At 38.7% G+C, this 22,423-nt stretch overlaps 1 protein-coding gene across 3 annotated transcripts in view; it reads left to right on the top strand.

Moving 5' to 3' along the window:
• LOC307160335 (splicing factor U2AF 65 kDa subunit-like) overlaps positions 1-22,423 on the top strand; it is a 161,556-nt gene that overhangs the window by 11,668 nt on the left and 127,465 nt on the right. Inside the window, exons 8-12 of one of the 3 annotated variants that reach the window (XR_013821531.1) lie at positions 3,058-3,180; positions 5,142-5,228; positions 6,263-6,505; positions 8,603-8,792; positions 14,524-14,687. Coding sequence is in view for 2 of the 3 variants with exons in the window: in XM_079874358.1 (XP_079730484.1) it covers positions 3,058-3,180; positions 5,142-5,228; positions 6,263-6,505; positions 8,603-8,734 (585 nt within the window). In the remaining variant the exon portion in view is untranslated. Of the gene's footprint in view, positions 1-3,057; positions 3,181-5,141; positions 5,229-6,262; positions 6,506-8,602; positions 9,717-14,523; positions 14,688-22,423 lie in introns of those variants that run through there. The other 2 variants (XM_079874358.1, XM_079874357.1) reach the window with 2 other exon arrangements.

The following is a 22,423-nucleotide window of genomic DNA, read 5'->3' on the forward strand; positions in this document are numbered from 1 at the left end:
GCTCTTGTTCCTGTTGAATAAAGTGTCATATAAATGAGTGTTCCATCATTCTAAAACTCTCCTTTCGACTGGTTTTGGGCATTTTTACTGCGTGATAAATATATATAAGTTAGTAGGCCTATGCACAAACAGCTTGAAACTCTGTATATTCTGTGCGCATGTCAAAAAATCTATTCCGATTTGAAGCTTGTGACATATAAATGCGCACATTAACCCAATCACGTTTAGCGTTCATGTAAACACTACATTCAGATTTAGCAATTGGAATGAATTCAGTCCGATTGAAACAAAAGTTGTGCATGTCAACATAGCCACTGTTTATCAAGTGCTGAGGAAGATCTGAAGCTGAAATTCAGATATGCTAATGGTCGTTTAGTTTCCGACACATGCTGTAAGCGTAAGCAGAGTAGACCAATCACAACAGACTGGGCCATCTGACCAAACAGAGCAGAGTAGACCAATCACAACAGACTGGGCCATCTGACCAATCAGAGCAGAGTAGACCAATCACAGCAGACTGGGCCATCTGACCAATCAGAGCAGAGTAGACCAGTCACAACAGACTGGGCCATCTGACCAATCAGAGCAGAGTAGACCAATCACAACAGACTGGGCCATCTGACCAATCAGAGCAGAGTAGACCAATCACAGCAGACTGGGCCATCTGACCAATCAGAGCAGAGTAGACCAATCACAACAGACTGGGCCATCTGACCAATCAGAGCAGAGTAGACCAATCACAACAGACTGGGCCATCTGACCAAACAGAGCAGAGTAGACCAATCACAACAGACTGGGCCATCTGACCAATCAGAGCAGAGTAGACCAATCACAGCAGACTGGGCCATCTGACCAATCAGAGCAGAGTAGACCAATCACAACAGACTGGGCCATCTGACCAATCAGAGCAGAGTAGACCAATCACAACAGACTGGGCCATCTGACCAATCAAAGCAGAGTAGACCAATCACAACAGACTGGACCATCTGACCAATCAGAGCAGAGTAGACCAATCACAACAGACTGGGCCATCTGACCAATCAGAGCAGAGTAGACCAATCACAACAGACTGGACCATCTGACCAATCAGAGCAGAGTAGACCAATCACAACAGACTGTGCCATCTGACCAATCAGAGCAGAGTATATCAATCACAACAGACTGGGCCATCTGACCAATCAGAGCAGAGTAGACGTAGACCAATCACAACAGACTGGGTCATCTGACCAATCAGAGCAGAGTAGACCAATCACAACAGACTGGGCCATCTGACCAATCAGAGCAGAGTAGACCAATCACAACAGACTGTGCCATCTGACCAATCAGAGCAGAGTAGACCAATCACAACAGACTGTGCCATCTGACCAATCAGAGCAGAGTAGACCAATCACAACAGACTGGGTCATCTGACCAATCAGAGCAGAGTAGACCAATCACAACAGACTGGGCCATCTGACCAATCAGAGCAGAGTAGACCAATCACAACAGACTGGGCCATCTGACCAATCAGAGCAGAGTAGACCAATCACAACAGACTGTGCCATCTGACCAATCAGAGCAGACCAATCACAACAGACTGGACCATCTGACCAATTAGAGCAGTGTAAACCAATTACAATATCAGACACTGTGAAAAAAGAGGTGATGCAGCAATATATATTATGAGAATACAATTATTATTTATTTTTATTTTTTCTACCTTGGATGCATGTAAACCTGACCTCCGAAACAAAATTAGGAACCTTTAAAATAGCATAATAGTGGCACTTTTGTATGTGACTGCTTTAAGAAATTGCGCTTTGTCATAGTCTAAACCAGGAGGGGGCAGTTTGAAGGGGCGCTTACACTAGGCTTTGAGCATGTGAAATTCTTCGGACACTGCAATGGACGACATATGACATCGTCATATGACTCTTTTTACATTTTTCAAATCCTGTGACAGGTCATTCTTCTATTGGTCACACGTCTTCATGTGACAAATTCGAGTTCCTCAAGCTTCATCAAAACCTTCACATGAATTAGTTTCTTGTGTTCCACATTTTCCAGTGGAACAAAAAGTGTAGAGTAACCGCCCCTTAAGACTCAGAAACACAACTGTAGTTACATTGAATAAATGTATTGCACAAATCATAATAATTATTGTAGTATTGAGAAGGGCTGGAGTGAAGACCACTAGAATCGTACCCTTCTGCATTCATAAAAAGAAGGGAAAATCAAGATAATAATGTTTTCTTGTGTTCAACATGTGTCATGGTGTGTCGATGTACTGCAGGAATAGAGCGCAACAGCTGACCTTTTCAGTGGCCTTGGTTTCAGAAGTATATTTTCTTTTCATTTCAGTCTCCCTGTAGTCAATATTTTTATCCCTTAAAACTCATCTTTGATCACCAAAATTACATATTTAAAATTTCTTCATGCCTTAATAGCTTGAATGTAACTCTACACCCTTGCCTCATTTAGTATACGTGGTTCTATGAATATGCAAATGAACCCTGCCTCCACTCACTCACACCAGCTCGTTGACGATCACACGTTATTGGTTACAAGGTAGTTTGTGACGTCAGAAACACCAGCGATTTCAAACCGTGTTTTTGAGACTGTCTTTGATTCACTGCAGTTTTAAGGAGAAAATACTCAGCAATGGTGTCGACTTATGAATTTACACATGGTTTGTCTTTAAGCATATTAAAAACACCACACAGACATATAAACAACATTAAAAGCTGGATTTTCAGCACAGGGGGACTTTAAAACCTAAAAGTGAGTATACAAAAGTATAAGACTGTATAATAACCTCTTTATGAGGGAATGAAGTTCAATATTTTGAATCATGTAATCATGAGCTTATGCAGTTTTATCCATTATTGTTTAAAAAAATCTCTATTTCTCTTTGGAGACAGTGAATGAGATTTTAACTCCCAGAAGCCACTGTTGCGCTCTATTGGACCTGCCATCTTGTACACCCCCATCATGGGTTCACTGGACAGGATTGGGTAGGATTTGAGCTTTCTGCTGCTGTTGTGTTCACATGCCTGTGTGTCCTCGACTGTTGTGCAGGTTAAAGAGCTCCTGACATCATTCGGTCCTCTCAAAGCCTTCAACCTTGTGAAAGACAGTGCCACATCACTGTCCAAAGGCTATGCTTTCTGTGAATATGTGGATATCAGCGCGACTGACCAGGTCAGTCAATTCAGGTTTAAGTATCAAAGGAACAGATCCTCTTAGTTTACATGGATCATTATTGGTTAATGCACATATATTATTTAAAAGTGAAGTCAAAATGAATCTCATAAAACATGTCAAGGACATAAACGGGTTATATTTCATCCCAAATGTCAAAGATATATAAAGATATATTTAGCTAATTATTTGCTTATTACATATCAAGGACTCTACACCGATGAGCCAAAACATTATGACCAAACACAAGTGAAGCGAATATCGTTGATCATCTCCTAACAAGGCCACATATTAAGATCTGGGTAGATTAGATGGTAAGCAAATAATCAGTTCTTGTAATCAACATGTTGGATACAGGAGAAATGGGCAGGAATAAAGATGTGAGTGACTTTGACAAGGGCCAAATTGGTATGGCAAGGCGATTGAGTCAGAGTATCTCTGAAACGGCAAGGCTTGTGGGTTGCTCTTGGTCAGCAGTGATGTGAATTTACCAACAGTGGTCCAAAGAGGGACAAACCACAAATCATCGACTTAGTGTTGGGCGCCCGAGGCTCATTGATGCACAATAGCAACGAATGCTATTCTGTCTGATCTGAGCCAATAGAAGATCTACTGTGGCACCAGAAGTCACACACAATTTGAATGATGGTTTTGGGAGGATTGTGTCACAACACACAGTGCATCTGCTGCGTATAGGCAGAGTAGCTGCAGAGCAATCAGAGTGCCTATGATGACCCCTGTCCATCGCCGAAAGTGCCTACAATGGGCACGCGAGCGTTCCTGACAATGATGTTCCCTGGTGGAAGTGGCCTCCTTCAGCAGGATAATGCACCCTGCCACACATTGTTCAGGAATGGTTTGAGAAACATGATGAAGAGTTCAAGGTGTTGCCCTGGACTCCAAATTCTCCAGATCTCAATCCATTTGAGCATCTGTGAGATTTACTGTACCAACAAGTTCGATCCACTGTGGCTCCACCTCACAACCTACAGGAATTGAAGGATCTGCTGCTAACGTCTTGGTGCCAGAAACCACAGGACACCTTCAGGGGTCTCATAGAGTCCATGCCTCGACAGGGGCTGTTTTGGCAGCATGTGGAAGACCAACATCATATTAGGCAGGTTGTCGTAATGTTTTGGCACATCTGTGTATATATACAGTATATATATTTTATTATTAACTTTTTTATTTTGTTTTACAGTTTACTGTTTACACGAAACCATTTTCAACTAAAAACATAAAACTTTTTATGTGTTTTGGCCGTTCGTTTACACGACAGCGGCGTTTTGGGTGCCTGAAAACGCAAAGTTTTGAAAAGGGTTTCAAAGTGCACGTTTTTGAGAACGGTCTCCGTGTAAACAACAAAAACGCGAATCACTGAAGACGATGACGTCACACACATGCATATAACGTGTTCAGTCTATAGACCTGATGTTGCCCCGCCCATTTTCAGCACTGCTTTCTTTGTCTTTTGACTTCCGGTCTGTATTTTCACAGCGATTTTGCGTGTTTATTAATGAACGGCTCGTTTTAAAATCTTCCCGGTCTACTGACATTTGTTAAGTCATCTGTTTTAAACATTACAGTGCTCATGATAACTTTCGTTAACTTTACATTAAGTAAATCCTGAAAACTGAAGTTAAAAGACAATATTCTAAAGATGGCGGCGCCCTCGTTTCTCTGGCGCATAAGGTCTATAGTTTTGAATCGCCATCTAAAGGCCTGGCAGAAGAATTCGGCGTTTTAGACGTTTTCGCGGGTCCGTGTAAATGAGGACCGTTTTGACAATGGTGTCGTCTGTACGTGGAGAACTCAAAGTAAAAACTTCTCAGTTTTAAGCATATCGTTGTCGTGTAAACGTACCCTAAGACTATTATGTTAAGGATGGTCAATGATAGGTCAAAAATGTCCTATAAATGTCTTTGTGAGATTGACTCAGATAGCGGTTGTGTTTTGTTCAGGCAGTAGCTGGATTACATGGCATGCAGCTCGGCGATAAAAAGCTCATCGTCCAGAGGGCAAGTGTGGGCGCCAAGAATGCCAATCCTGTAAGTTCCAGCCCTCCACACTTCAACACAGCAGTTCATGAATGTCTTATTATTTTGCCATAACAGCTGGTCATTATTGACAAGAACAATGAAGCTGTTTACTTACAGTACTGTGCAAAAGTCTTAGGCATGTTAATACCCCCCCCCCCCCCCCCCAAAAAAAATGGTTTTAAGTCAGTTATGTATATCTTTTGCTGTAGTGTGTCAGTAGGAAATATCAGTTTACATTTCCAAACATTCTTTTTGCCATTAATTGTAATAATCCAGTGAGATTTGTGTATGCACAAGGAGTCTGACAGCAGCCGGTATGATCTGATCTCACCATCATCGAGTCCGTCTGTGATTACATGAAGAAACAGAAGAAACTGAGACAGACTAAATCCAGAAGAACTGCGGGAATGTCTCCGAGACGCTTGAAGAAACCTTCCTGCAAAGCTACAGTACTGTGAAAAGTACTGGCACTTGTGTTAAAATGCTGTAAAGTGAGAATGCTTTCAAAAATAAAATCACAAATTGAATTTATTTGTGATTTAACTTCTATTAACTAATTCAAATCAATATATGGTGTAACGACCCTTTGCGTTTAAAACGGCTTTTGTCCAGGTACACTTGCGCATAGTTTTTCAGGTAGCTTTGCAGGAAGGTTTCTTCAAGTGTCTCGGAGACATTCCCGCAGTTCTTCTGGATTTAGTCTGTCTCAGGTTTCTTCATGTAATCACAGACGGACTCGATGATGGTGAGATCAGATCATACCGGCTGTTGTCAGACTCCTTGTGCATACACAAATCTCACTGGATTATTACAATTAATGGCAAAAAGAATGTTTGGAAATGTAAACTGATATTTCCTACTGACACACTACAGCAAAAGATATACATAACTGACTTAAAACCATTTTTTGGGGGGGGGGGGGGGGGGGGAGGGGGTGGTGTATTAACATGCCTAATACTTTTGCACAGTACTGTATATGGCCATCTTCAAGCTCTCAGCTGTGTCAGAGGTGCAGTCTCGCATCACGTCTTCTCTGCATGCAGACTGCTGTCGTAGAGACGCCAGTCACGCTCCAGGTCCCGGGACTGCAGCGGGTGCAGAACTCCGGCCTGCCCACCGAGGTGTTGTGTCTGCTGAACATGGTCATGCCGGAGGAGCTGCTGGACGACGAGGACTATGAGGAGATCCTGGAGGACATCCGTGAGGAGTGCTGCAAGTACGGCACAGTGCGCTCTATCGAGATCCCGAGGCCGGTGGATGGTGTGGAGGTGCCAGGCTGTGGGAAGGTGATGAGCGCCTTCAGGAGTAGGAAATAACCTGAAAACATTCACATAATCAATGTTCCCCAACCAAACCTTTATTTTAATAGGATTCGAGGAATAGTTCAGCTCTACAGTGAATTAAAATTCTGCCATTATTTACTTACCTTGTTATTTTATAAAAGAGTGCATATTGGATATTTATAAAAAATATATAAAAAATATATATAGCTTTGGAACAGCATGAAGATTAATAAATGGGGACAAAATGTAAATTTTGAGCGAATTCGAATTGTAATTTTATTAATTTTTTTAATTTATTACTGAGGCTGTATAGCCTCAGATTGCATCATTGTAGTTATTCTTAATACAAGATTATTATTAAGTTAAACTAAAACCATAAAAAAAAAACATGTTCTTACTTGAAACAAAATAAGCATTAACTGAAATAACACAAAATATAAACAAAACGTATTTACTTTAGGGTAGTTGCCACGGCAACATTTCTTAATTTCGTTTATTTGAATTTGATGTACTAAAATAATTAAAGCTAAATCTGAAATAAAATAAAAACTATATAGACATTTAAACATCAACAAAAAACGAATAAAAAGACAAAAACACAACAAAATTACTTAACATTACAAACTAAAAACTTAAAATTACTTAAAGGGTACATAACATGCACAGTTTCACCTAATCTCATGTTAATCTTGAGTACCTATAGAGTAGTAGTGCATCCTTAATATCTCAAAAAAGTGTTTAGTTTTATTATATTTAGAAAAGAAAAATACAGCTTTCCGATTCTCTCCGGAAAAAGCCGAGGTCCTGGAGGCGGAGCTATAGAGTCAAGCGGTAGTTCTTGATTTCCAGCAAAAGACAGAAATCTGATCCAGTTGTACTTACATGAATGGGGTCTTTTATCACTGGGACCGCTCCACGTTTTAATAGCAAACGATTTGCAAATCCAGCGTCGACCTGAGCCTTGTTAATAAAACATTCGTCACTGAAACGACCAGAACACACAACCGCACTTCCTACACTCCGTTGCTGCCCCGGAAAAACAAACTGCATCCACTGTTCTTGTAACACTGGGTTCTTTGGAAAACTGAACACGGTAAGCTTTCCCTCACATCCAAAAACACACTTTTTTGGAGACATTCTTGAACAAATCCTATGAAGCGCGGGCGCCGATGATCTCCTGTTGAAGCGCGTTGATGTGCGCGGTCTCGCTCTCCTCTAGTCGACGTGTGCGCGGGCGAGCTTTTCCGAGAGAAATGCTCATATAAGGAGTTCCACTCTTATCTACGTCATTAGATCCACGATCTAAAAAAACCAGCCGAAACTTGTACCAACCCGGAAGTAAGATTTTCAGCATAGAAATTCTCCGTTATTCGTCCAAAATATATTTTTTAAACTTTGCCCATGTTTAGCATGAGAATCTATCTCTTTAACACTGTAAACAACTCTGAATACATGAAACACCATTGTACCCCCCCTTTAACATTAAAAATTAAATGTTACTTAACATTAAAAATATGAAAATGAAAACTACGCTAATAATTACTGTAAAACTCACAGTAACTTACTGGCAATTTTGGTTGCCAGTAAGATTGTAAATTTACAAAAGTACCATAAATCATCAACTACAATTGTACTGTAAAAGCACAGCACAACTGCGAAAGCAGCAAAACAAGAGCAGCTGTTAATTTACAGTTCTTTACTGTAATTTTATTTATAGTATGTTACCGTTATAATACCATGAAATGAATTAACTCAGGAAATTGTTGATTGTCTTAAATTGCCATTTATATAAATATAAAATATTTGTACTTTGGTAATAATTAGTACTGTGAACTTATTTCATTTGAGTGTGCTAAAAAATTATATTTGTTAAAATAAAATTAGTGAAGCTAAATGATTAAAACTAACGTGAATCCCTGCTAGCAAACAAACGCACTCATGCATGTGCTAATGCAGTTAGCAAAGAGATTATCACTGAATTGGCAACTCAAAATATTAACGAAAACTATAATAGTATCTCAATAATGCTGTTTTAATACTTCTCAATACTTATTCATACTCTAAGGCTTGTCTTATAGCGGTAGTTTCTCTCTGTTGCAGATTTTCGTGGAGTACGTCTCTGCTGCTGAATGCCAGAAGGCCATGCAAGCGCTGACGGGACGCAAGTTTGCTAACCGCGTGGTGGTCACCAAATACTACGATCCAGACATGTATCACAGACATGAGTTCTGAGGGCAGAGAGAGAGAGAGAACGCAACATCTGAGTCAGAGTACAGCGATTTAATGAGCTGTATGTAGTTTTACACTTGTCATCTTCTACTTTGACTTCTCAATTACTTTTCCTTATTGAAAAATAATTATCTGAGTAGCCTTGTAGAAATAACTGAGTCATTTAGTACAGCAGTGTCAAGCGATCTCTTCCATGTTAAGAGGTGTTCACACATATGGTGATTTACATGTACAGTAGTCACTCATTTTCAATGAGAATTGGTGATTTCCAAAATCAAGCGGGCATCAGGCCTATATATAAATAACATTTACAATATACATATACCCTTCTAAAAGAAATGATTAATTATCAATTGAGCACAGAGTAGGAATGACCACATATACTGCCACGCGATGAGCTGATGAAATCACTGTATGTGTGAACGTAAATCCTGCAGCAGTGTATGACAAAACATCTGGTTGGCCCCGCCCACAGTGAAACCTCATTGGTCCAAAATCCCGCTTCAGTTAGCTGTGTTTGAAACATCAGATTTGCTCTATTTGACTGTGATTTTGAGGCTTCGTGAGAACAGAAATATCACTCGACACCTGAAACTTGTCATGTTGTGCCTATACTTAGAACAAAGAATATCAGAATAGAACATGATTCTCAGACTAGAGATTGTTTTGTGTGTCTTTGTATTAACCTGAAGCTAAATGCTAACTTCAAACAACACTGAACACTGCAAACACCCAACTCCGATGCATTACATGCTCTTTAACATAGACATTAACCGAGTTTTGTTAGGAACAGAGCTTCTGCGTCATACCAATGACAGCTTATTCATGTTACTGTCTTTTTTAAACTTAAAAACAAAAAAAATCTAATATTTAAGTCAACAAATGCCTCCATGATGTATTATATTATATTATATTATATTATATTATATTATATTATATTATATTATATTATATTATAATAAATATATTGCTGTTTTTCTTTCCATATACTGAGAATTATTATTATTTTTATTTTTTTGGATTAATGTAATAAGCAAATATGCTATTATCATGAAAATATTGTCACAATGCCAGAAAAAGGCAGAAATTAATGTATTTATTTTGTTTCTTTTTGGGCTGAAATATGATCCAAGAGTGTTCTTGACAGGTTTTATGAAATTCACTGGTAAATTGTTGAAATACTGCTAATAGATGCAGTATGTTAATGCTGTAAAGCTGCATATTTGCACATGCGTTTCTTTGTACTGTATATCCTTCAGAATTGATGGAGACATTTTCTATCATGTTTCAATATTCTTCAAAAACAACATGGGCTTCCCTGAACCGATTTTTATGCCAGAATGTATTGGTTCTCATTGGAAAAATGCAAAAAAGGCTGAATGTCTTCAAAGATGTCAGAACAGACAACATTTGACCAAGAAAACACAGCCTGTTTCTCCCTATCATGATGAAAGCAAAAGCCCTGACAGAAATACTTACAGTATCTGCTGTGGAAAGATGATCCGACAGAGCAGTTTTCACTCTTATATCTCATTCTTAAAAAGCCAATGTGTCAGTCAGACGATGACTTGTAAAATAGAGACACATACAATAATCCTCCACCATTTCACTTTAAGCTAAAATGTGCCTCAATAGCTCTTTTTCTTTGGCTAGTGCTGCCTTGCCTTCAATAAATGACATGATCTTCAGTGCTGTCTCTCTGTTGAGTGTAGGTTGTTGCGCTCCATGGTACTGAAGTCCAATTAAGTCTGAAATACACTACTCAACCTTTAAAAACTGAACAGATTGCAAAAACACTAGGAAACATAGACTTGCCAACTTTGTCAAATGTTACAGAGGAAAAAACGTCCATCGCGCTGAGGATCTGACACTACCACTTTCACAACAAACTCGTGTGGAAATGTGCCTTGTTTCTAGGAGATGTTGGACAAATGAAAACAATAGTTCTGAAATTGTGCTCCAAAATCGGCTCAAAATGTAAAACATGTTTAATCTTTTCCGACTGGATGGGACTGTGGAAGGAAAAAAATCGATTTAAAGGCACACTATGCAGTTTCCGTTTTTGTCAAACAGCGACCCCTAGAGTCGCTGTGGAGTACTTGTATTTAAATACGTTTCTCGTTTTCTTTTCCTTGACTCTTCCGACCGCGCTTTCTTTGTTTTCTTCGTCGACACTGCCATGATTCACGTCTGAAATGTGTGATAGTGTCTTCCACAGAGGCCGCTTCATATGTTGTTGACATATGTGACGTTGTGCCGTAAAGCAAGTCGCTATCAGGATGATTCGCCCAACTACGAGTTCGTTTACCATCGAAATGACTTCGAAGCTGTTATATTAAGGTACAAATCTTGCATAGTGTGCCTTTAATGCTTTTGCGTTCTCTTTTTAAAAGAATTTCTGCATTCCCCCCAAGAAACTTTGTCTTCGCTCGCGAAAACTATACGTTCCCTCACAAAACTTTTGCCTTTCCCCAGGGGAATCCAAGACATTTGCGAGAGAAAAAAAGCATTGACATATAATATTTGGGACGGAGCCATATATTTCAGTTTTCTGTGAAAATCCGTCAACTCCAACTGACCGATATCTGCAGACTGGCTCTAAATTTGGCTGTGTTGACTCATCCTGACTGTAATTCAGGGTAAAGATCATGATGTTTCGTGCTTTTACCTCCCCAGCTGCAGTGAGTCATGAGAAGACATCAGACTCAAGAGTGAGTCATGAGAAGAGATTACGTGTAAATATATTTAAAATAAAATGAGATCAGATCAGTAATGTTTATTCACACTGAGATATCGGTTTGATCCTTGCAACAACAACAAAAAATCAGTTGTGTGCTGCTTTATTGAATCTAAATTGAGCATTTTTATGATTGGCAATATTTGTCTTGAAATAATCCGTCTCAGTGTTTCGGCATCCTTCACTGAGGCCTGTCCTGCAGTGTTTCAGTCCACCAGGAGGTGGCGCCCTGCTCTGGCTGTGTTTGTCCCCTGCTCTCTGTCACGTCTCTCACTGTGTCACAATATGCTGTCAGAAGGCTTCTCAGTCTTTACAGCACAGCAGTTCAGCGGCTCTGGCATTCACACACCAAACCTGTCAGCGGCAGATGGTCGGCGGCGTGGCTTTGAGATGCTTTCACAAATGTCAAGGCTTTCAGACTTTATGTATTTTGTGTTTCGGGTCACATTTATTTACAATAATCACAATACAGATTGTTTCAAAGCAGCTTTCGCAGTAATGAACAGGAAAATAACAGTCAATGTTGCAAAATTCATCACTAATTAAACAACTTCAATTTCAACTCCAAAGCAGCCCTATAAGACAACAGTGACATTGCATTGATTTCCCCTTAATGATAAAGATAATGACTGCTCTCTTCTAAAACTAAAAGTATAACAATGATAATCCCTAACTGGTTTGCTTTTTTAACTGGTTTAAACAGATGGTTGACTCAAAAATGAAAATTCTGCCATTATTTACTCACCCTCATGTCGATCCAAACCTTTATTACTTCCTTTCTTCTGTGCAACACAATTGGTTTTTTTTTTTAAAGAAATGTCTCAATGTTTTATTTATCAACATTCTTCAGAACATCTTTCATGTTCCACAGAATAAAAGAAATGCATACAGGTTTGGAACGACAGGAGCAGTGTTGATGGTAACGTATTACAAGTAGCGTGACTTAAGTAATCAGATTTTACTTTTTCCAAGTAACTAGTAAAGCAACACATTACATTTAAATTTACCACAAAATATCTGAGTTACTTTTTCAAATAAGTAATGCAAGTTACTTTGTTTTCCCATTTAATGACTGACAGCTCTCCTGTCTCCATGTTGACAGAAATCGTGAGTGTGGTGGTGTGTGCGCTGAATGTAAACATGATAGTTATTTTAGTTTTAGACTAAAGCCCTATTCGCACTGGATTAGTATTAATTGTGAGCAGGCATTTACTCATCACAAAAACAGATTCAGTATTCCTCAAAATGAATAAAAACTGACATGCAAAGTCAGAATATTTTTCAAAACCTGCAATAATGAAATGTTTTAAATTACACACGTATACTTTATGTATTCAATCTCACTTTATTAACCAGTTGTCTTTGCTGCTGACCTTCGATGATCCAATGTGACCATACTAATAAGAAGAAATGACTGAATGAAACTGGTGAATTGCTGTTTCATGCATACTGAGTTTTTTACACTGTTAAAGAGTTGGATTCCCATGCTAAACATGGACAAAGTTTCAAAAGTTAAGTTGTACGTTTGAAGGAGTATTTTTGTTCCAAAAATACTCCTTCCGGTTTGTCACAAGTTTCGGAAAGTTTTTTTCGAGTATGGCTCTGTCTTACGTAAGATAGAGCGGAATTTCCTTATATGGGTCCTAAGGGCACTTCTCCGCGGCCGCGCGCGCACTCGCAGACCAGAGAGAGAAGAGAGCGAAAGCAGTACGTTACCTCAAAGCGCTATGCTCGGCTTTTAGGGAAGTCAATGTCACCAAAGAAGTGGGTTTTTGGTTGGCAGGGCAAGACAACCCTGCACAGATTCCCAAAGAACCCAGCGTTAAGGGAATAGTGGATGGAGTTTGTTTTTTCGAAGCATCAACGGAGGTTGTGCACGACTCTTTGTTCCCTGCATTTCGACGATGATTGTTTTATAAACAAAGCCCAGATCGACTTATTTGCAGATCGTCTAATGCTTAAGGATCGAGCAGTCACGGTGAGTAAACTACTTCAAATGTCTCTCTGTGTTGTTGTTAGATCAGTTAGCACAGCTATAGCACACCGCCCACACGGCCCGCCCCCAGCCGCTCGGTTTTTTCCGGAAAGACTCGGTACAGCCAATCTTTCACCTCTAAATATAATAAAACTAAAGACGTTTTGGAGATATGAAGGATGCAATACTACTCTATAGGTACTCAAGATTAACAGGAGATTGAGTGAAAATGAGCATTTCACCCCCCCTTTAACTGAACATCACATTTGTGTTTCATTGTTGCTGAAGAGTGTTAAAGGGATATTTCACCCAAAAATGAAAATTCTGTCAGTAATTACTCTCCCTCATGTTGTTCCAACCCCGTAAGACCTTTGTTCATCATCGGTACACAAATTAAGATATTTTTGATTAAACCTGAGAGCTGGATCACTCCTCCATAGGCTTCTAAGGGATTGGAACTTGCTGGCCCAGAGAAGTTATTAAACACATCGTTAATATAGTCCAAGTGACTCCAGTGGCTCAATCTTAAGTTTATCAAGCGACGAGAATACTTTTTGTGCGCAAAAAAAAAAAAAAAAAGAGACTATTTATTCCACTATTCATTTCCTTCTCTCTGGGCCTCGAGTGAGTTCACGTAGTAAAACAGCGCAGCGCTTCTGTGTTGTACATCACACGCATCACACACATGACCAGTAGTGAGCCTACGTGTGACGTACAACACAGAAGCGCTGCGCTGTTACACTACGTGAACTTTTTTCACTGATGATTTCACTTGGATGTCACAGTAGGGGAGACAAGACCAACTTCTGCTTCATGCCGACTCAGTTTTAGGGTCTCATGACCCTTTAAATCCCCTCTGCTTCTCGCCTCTGGTCTTCTCTGTGTTATAGAGTCATTTTCTGCCGTGTGGCTGAAGCTCAAATGATTGCTTTCCTGATGCAGGTTAAGCAGCCAAATGCTGTTTCTGTTTAAAGATGTAACCATAGGCAGACACGAGGTGGATGAGTGTTCACACACCATTCTGTGAATAGATCACACATCTTTAAGCCATTTCCCCTTCTCTCTCCCTTTCAATTTCAGACCAGCCTGAAAGCAAAAACACAACAATGGAGTCAATGCGATTACATGTTGGACATCAAACCCTTTCCCCATGCACTGGATCACTGCTGTATTCAGCGCTGTTAATATCAGAGAATGAGTGTGTGCACTGATTTTTGTAGATGTTTGGAAAGGAGATTTTGCTAATTGAATTACCAGCGTGCCATCTATATTAAACTAAGATAGTACTAAAGGAAAGACAGTATTTTGGTGTTACAAATTAACCATTTGATTGCATCAATTACCTTTTTTAAACAAACATTGGCGTGTGAACTGTTGAAATAATTTTGGCTCTGTACCCTTGAATAAATAGGCAAAAAATTGAGGTCATTTGGAAAAACATTAATCTAAAAATGAACATGTTGTTCCGAACCTATATACAGTATGACTTTCTTTTGGCTATGGAGCACAAAATTCAATTCAATTCAAATTTATTTGTATAGCGCTTTTCACAATACATATTGTCTCAAAGCAGCTTTACAGAAAGTGCATTTCAGAAATGTACATAGAAAAATACAGTTAGTAAATCATGTATTAATTTAGGGCATAATATATCGCCAGCGTTGAGTCATCTCTTCACAGGCGTCGAGTTGTCTCTTCACAGGTGTTGGGGCATCTGAAGTCTCCATGAGAGGCTGGATACAAACTGGAATTGACGAACTCTATTTACCTCGGGACTAGCGTCCCGAGATAACAACAGAAAAGCAGATGGGAAATAATTAGCATAGCTGCTGTTCATAATATTAATGCATTCGATATGATTCAACTGTAGTATAAAAGGTAAGTATTATGTGAATGCTTGGCTAAAGAGATGCGTCTTTAATCTATTTTTAAACTGGGACAGTGAGTCTGAGCCTCGAACAATATCAGGAAGGCCATTCCAGAGTTTAGGAGCTAAATGTGAAAACGCCCTCCCTCCTTTAGTGGACTTAGATATCCTAGGAATGACCAGAAGCCTCGAATTTAGTGATCTTAAAGAGCGCGATGGATTATAGGGCGATAGAAGATCCGTTAAATACCCAGGAGCTAAACCATTTAGGGCTTTATAGGTCAGTAGCAATACCTTGTAATTGATACGGAACTTAATAGGTAACCAATGTAGAGATGATAGAATTGGTGTTATAATGATCATATTTTCTTGACCTAGTAAAGAACTCTAGCAGTGGCATTTTGGACTAACTGTAGCTTGTTTATTGAGGATGCAGGACAACCGGCTAATAAAGCATTACAGTAATCTAGTCTCGAGGTCATGAATGCATGAACTAACTTTTCTGCATCAGAAACAGAAAGCATGTTATGTAGCTTAGCAATGTTTCTAAGGTGGAAAAAGGCTGTTCTTGTAACATATGAAATATGATTTTCGAAAGACAAGTTGCGGTCTAGTATAACACCCAGGTCTTTTACTGTAGAGGATAAAGTAACAGGACATCCTTCTAAATTAAAGTTGTATTGTAAGAGGTTTTGTGGGCAGTTTTTTGGGCCAATAAGTATTACCTCCGTTTTATCTGAATTTAATAGCAGAAAATTACACGTCATCCAATATTTTATATCTTTAACACACTCTGTTAATTTAGATAATTTATTGTTTTCATCTGGTCTTGATGAAATATATATTTGAGTGTCATCAGCATAACAGTGGAAATTAATTCCATGTTTTCTTATAATATTACCAAGTGGCAGCATATATATTGAGAATAATAGAGGGCCTAACACAGATCCTTGCGGCACTCCATAGTTTACTGACGTTCTCTTCGATTTTTCCCCATTTAAACAGACAAAATGGTAGCGGTCTGATAAGTATGATCTAAACCAGCTTAATGCTTGTCTATGAACACCAGTGTAGTTTTGTAGTCGATCTAAGAGTATTTTGTGATCTATAGTGTCGAACGCCGCACTAAGATCGAGTAAAACTAGTATTGAGATACAGGTCAGAAGCTAATAGTAAATCATTTGTGATTTTAACAAGCGCAGTTTCAGTGCTATGGTGCGGCCTGAATCCTGACTGAAATTTTTCATAGATATCATTTTCTTGCAAGAAAGAGCACAATTGAGCGGACACAACTTTTTCTAGTATTTTAGACATAAATGGAAGATTTGAAATGGGTCTGTAATTTGCTAGGTTATTATGATCTAATTGTGGTTTCTTAATGAGCAAAAGATATCAGGCACAATGTTTCAATCAAAAGTGATCATTTTTGTGCGAATACTCGTTTCTCTTATTATGCACAATTCATCCATGAATGTTATTTCAAAGACAAAGGAAAATCAAAATGTAATACCTAGTTCAAAATCTGTAATTACTTTCATTTTCAGCTCCATTCAACTCACTTACTCGTGATCCAATCAATTTCCGATGGATAGAATTAAGTTCCACTCACTTTTTTCACTTTTGATACTCTGCTTCACTTGGAAAAGTATTAGATTGCAGAAGTAAAACGAGTCGTGAACTACACCAACATAATGTCTTGGAGTCTGTGACTTTAAAACTCTTGATTATTGTTGAGTCTTCAGGCACAGACATGCGCTTTCCGTTTATAGTGCGAGACTCCAATAGCAAATGAAGTATTGAAGCTCGAACTGCATGGTAATGTGAAACGTGAACCGTACCAACATCATTTCCAGTCTGAAGTACCTTACAATACCTTAGAGTGCTTTAAAAGTCACATTCACATTCACTTGAATCAAAAAGAGCGTGCGCTGTACTCATTGATATACAGATGTGGAAAGCAGTCTCTCTAGAAGAACAGACTGCTTATTTCCTCCTCTCAGATGAATCAAGTACTTCACTCGACATGTCAGATCCAGACAGCTCAAGCACAGTTTACCCTCGACAGTTTGACCATGTCTATATTTAAGTCTTTAAATCAGCTGATAAAAAAAGAGAAAAAGCTTAATTAAAGGTCAGTCCTTTCCATTGAGCACTTTTTGACCTCTTAATAAAGATTTTGTGAGATTTTTTTCATTGACCTAGTGTGCAAGCTCTCTTTTCCTTGAGCTTACACACTGAATTAATGTAAATCTCGACTTTAGGTGTGGACGTCTCAGCTGTGTGTGAACAAACAATGTCTATCATGTCACGTGTGTCCTCTCTCCAGCAGAATGACAGCCAGCTCTCCCAGAATAAAGACGTGATTGTGACTTTTCAAACCTCCTGCAACACAGCACAAGGTCTGCATGTAGCAGACGGGGTATAAATGAGAAGAATCACATGTCTAGACTGGATCCAATTCATGCTGTTGTGATGGATTTTTAATAGATAAGATAATAAACTATATATTTTAAATTATCCATGATTCTAACAATTCTAACATCTAAACCTGACTTCCCCTTTTAGATCTAACACGTTGAAACACAATGTTCTAAGACGTTCTGTTCTTTGTCTGTTTGTGTTCTCAAGTGCTGACCATGACAAAATCAAAAATACTTTCTGTATTATGTCATGATATACTGAGTAATCAACTGAGCTCTTAACCCTTTACAATGATATTTTTGCTTATGCCAGTAACAGAGGGTAAAAAGGTGAGGGCTTGCTTTACCAATTGAACCAATCATATTGATAGAAGGTGACGTGAGTTGAGTCATAAGTTCGTCACTTGATCTTATTTGTTGTGTCTGTCTTTATCCTATAAAACCTGATGTATTCCATTTGCTGGGGGGATTCTCTCTGAAATTTGTCTGAGATCCTCCGGCCGTGCTTCTTCTTGGGAGATTCTCTGAGAATTGCTCGAGAACTCTCCCGGCTGTGATTAAAGCATTTAGAGGACATTTGCTGAAGTCTGTCTGGTTATTATTGCTGCACAGCAAGTTAGATGGGGGAACAAGTTAGAGTTAGGGGACTCGGCCGAGGTCGACTGTAGACGCGCTAGAGTATAAATATTATTGAACAGGGACGTCGACTGACGAGACCCAGAGAAACTAATGTCGACTGTAGACGTTCGGGGACGTTGATTTTAGACGAGACCCAGGTAGACTTAGGTCAGGTGCGAAATAGAGAAAAATCTACCACACTGTCTGTCCTATATTTATATATCCTATATCCAACATCGCATTATTTTACATATACATATGATTTCATATGAAATCGCTTGTTTCTGCTTCTTTTTCACGTGTGTTTTGACCAGGAGATTCTGTAGTCTTTCAGAAGATGTGTAATAGCGCCACCTACCGCATAACAGTGAAAACACAGAAAGAGTCAAGATCGAGCAAACTCAAGATCAACGCAAACACAGAATCACAATTAACAATGACCAGAACGGACAAAGAGCAGAACCAATCTTGGGATATAAATGTACATGGTGAACTGAGGAACCAAACAAGACACAGGTGAACATAATCATTAATGAGGGAAACCTAATCATTATATACCTATCTAGGGATAGTTCACCCAAAAATGAAAATTGTCATTAATTACTTGCCCATGTGGTTCCAAACCCGTACGACTTTAATTCATCTTCGGAACTCAAATGAAGATATTTTTAATGAAGCTTGGGAGATTTCTGTCCCTCTTTTGAAAGATAATTATAGCAAAACTTTTTGGAGCTTTTGTTTCCCATATTTGAACCATTTGATTATTCTTTATTTCTATGGCACATTTATGAACCTTTTAAAGTTTCAAGGTTTTTGTGAAACAGACTTTCAATGAAGAAACAGAAATTAAAAATATCTTCCTTTGTGTTCCGAAGATGAATGACAGTCTTATGGGTTTGAAACGACAAGAGGGTGAGTGAAAAAAATAATAATAATTCAGTAAATTAAATTTTCATTTTTGGCTGAACTAACCCTGAACTAACCCTTTACTGAAACTGAACTGAACAAGCAATTTCAGGAAGGGAAGAAAAAAAAATTGAAATGAGAACACATACCTAATTATTTGATAGTTATCCTTCACATTGAGCATTGAAAATGCTCTGAAGCCAAAATGACAGCAAGATAATGTTTTAAATAACAGCCCCTGAGGGTGCATATAATGTGCCCTCAAAAATGAGTTACATTTTTTTACGATAGCAGCATCTCATTCTCTCATTCACGTGTGTGAAAGGGTGGTGGGGTCGGCACGTGAATACAAATCTCACACTCTTGCGAACTAAAATATCCAGATCTTGAAGGACAGCTTCTCCCATATAGCACCATCCCGTGTTGTCTGTGTATTCAGCACATGGCAGGAGCTACAGGAGGAACCGCTGCCAAACGTGTTCACCTCTCACGTGTGGCAGCGCTCGCCTGGTGGGTTTGAACATCCCATTTTACAATATAATCCTATTTTATGTTGTACACAAATAGCTCTTTTTGTCTGTTTTCTGTGAGTCATTCTCAGGAAACGGTGCCATTTGCACCCCATTTGTGTCCTCATGACTTAACAGGGTACACAACATAGTCACATTTTTATGATAGATTGGACTCGGTTAAGTGCATACTGTAAATTTTCAATCAAAAATATTGTGATGTTTTTCATCTAAATATCTTTCAGTTTGCATGTAACCATTTATATCCGTTATCTACATTTTAAATGGTTATATAGAAAAACAGATCTTATAAATATAAAGTGGGTTGTGAAAAATAGTCTACCTACATGTTAAATGAATGTATACTTACAGTAATTATTTTAGGTTTTTCTAAAAAAAAAAAGTTGCAGAAGCATTTTTGTCTTTTACCTTCGCTTTCTGTTCAACCCTATTATGATGCGACCCCCCCCCCCCCCCCACACCCCATAACAATAGTTGTTTGATATTTCTGACATCACACCACGTTTTGAACCACATAGATCAAACAAAAGCAAGTTTATATTTCAGGTTCCTTCAGCATTTGATTATATTTATACTTCCATTGTGTTTACAGGTTTTACAGGCCACAGTTCAACTTCATGATAAACAAAATTTGTGTTTAAAAAAAAAAATTCTGTGCCTTCTAAAGTTTCATGACTGGAACTCGATATTTATTCTTTCAGTACAATTCTGTTTAAAGAAATTAACACTTTTCTTCATAAAGGATTCACTGAATTTCTATTTCAAATAAATGTTGTTCTTTTGAACTTTTATTTGAACTCTATTTATCAAAGAATTCAGAAAAAAACAAAAAAAAATAAAAAAAACTTAAAAGACTAGTTCACCCAAAAATGAAGATTCTGTAATTTATTCACCCTCAAGTTTGTACAAACCTGTATGAATTTCTTTCTTCTACTGAACACAAAAGAAGATATTTTGAAGAATGTCAGTACAAACCAAACAGTTGATATTGATATCCATAGTATTGAAGTCAATGGGGCCCATCAACTGAGATTTTCAATTTTGGATGAACTATCTCTTTAAGCAGCACAACCGTATTCAACATTTATATTATTAAGAAATGTTTCAACCCTGAATGATTCAAATCTGATGTAACAGGGTTGGCACAAAACCAAGAAGAAATATGTCATGGATAACATTTTTGCTGTTTTAATATGTGATATAATGTAAGACTCTCTGAAACAGAAAGATTATATCAGTATCAGAATGAATTCCAAACTTAATGACAAAGTTTAATGTTGGGTAAAGGGTGAAGTATTGCTACTTTTTAGAGTTGTAAACTAAAGAGTTAGCATTGGGAATCGTTGTTTTATAACTGAAAACGCATACTTGTTGACCCCTAATCCCTGTACGGTGGTCCACCAATATGTATTGCAGTTACAATCACGGCCCTGTTCCTTTGTTCCTGTGGTGGGAAAATACGTCTTCTTGAAAGTCAGTAACCTTTTCAAATGAAATGCTGAAAAAAAATCACCATTTTCTGACCACGACCCTTGTTCTCTAAATGGGTGGGGTGTCACAATTGCCCATTACTGCTATCGGACGCTTGTTTTCAGAGGAAGTGCCTTGTTCACAGAGATTGCTCATTGTTCTTCGGCTCCTGCGCGGCGAGATTTGGTCCCAGAGGGAATTGCTGTGATTTGGGGACTGTTTTTCTGAACCCGTGGGTCTGAGAGGAGGAGAACGTGCTTCTGTCTTGGATTCGATTGTGGCTGGGTGCCATATGAACAACAGACTGCAAACGTCACAGTCTGTCTGTCAGCCACTCGCTAAAAAAGCCAAAATATTACCCGTCCAATTCCCTCCAGAGTGCCCTTCCACTATTCAAACACTCATTTGCCAAGGCACAATTATGTAACATTTATCGGTTTCCCTTTATTTTGATGGTCCACCGTCCCTTTAACACATTCTGTTGACTATAAGTATAGTTGCACTTACATGTCTGCTTACTCTCATTAGAGATGGTAACATTTCTCAGCAACATTGCTCAAAAAGTTGCCCTGTGTATTATCACCTTTAGAGTATTAGTAAAGTACTAGTAGAGAGTTATAATAAGTTGACATGTAGTTGCAAAGTTACTTATAGTCAGTAGAATGTCTGTTGGGGAGCATCACAATAAAGAGTTAGCAGATATTAGGCAGAGAGTTTACTAATACTGGGAGTTAGTTGACATGTAGTTGCAAAGTTACTTATAGTCAACCGAGGGACCATCAAAATAAAGTGTTACCCATTTATCTCGGTCAGATCCATCACTGGAAGGGAAAATCACCAGCAGTCAGAGAAAGCCCAAAGGACGTCTTTTTCCCATTCTCGAGAATATGATTCACTGCAACGTTAAAAAGGGGAGAGAGGAACTGACAAGTAGTGAAATTGTAACATGGGTCACGGCAAAACTGGAAGAGCCACCGATCAGGATAGCTGTCATAGGCTAATGTTCGTTCTGAGAGCACTGCACTCTAGGGGATCGGGATTGGGACTGAATTACAGCCATGCGACTGGCCGATGATGGCCGTCAGAGCTAGTCACTCACACACTGAGGATTACCTCATAAATCAGTCAATTTAGCTGACAGTCAAAGCCACAAATCTATCCAGTGACCA

Source organism: Squalius cephalus, assembly GCF_949319135.1.
Source record: "Squalius cephalus genome assembly, chromosome: 1".
Taxonomy (NCBI): Eukaryota; Metazoa; Chordata; class Actinopteri; order Cypriniformes; family Leuciscidae; genus Squalius; species Squalius cephalus.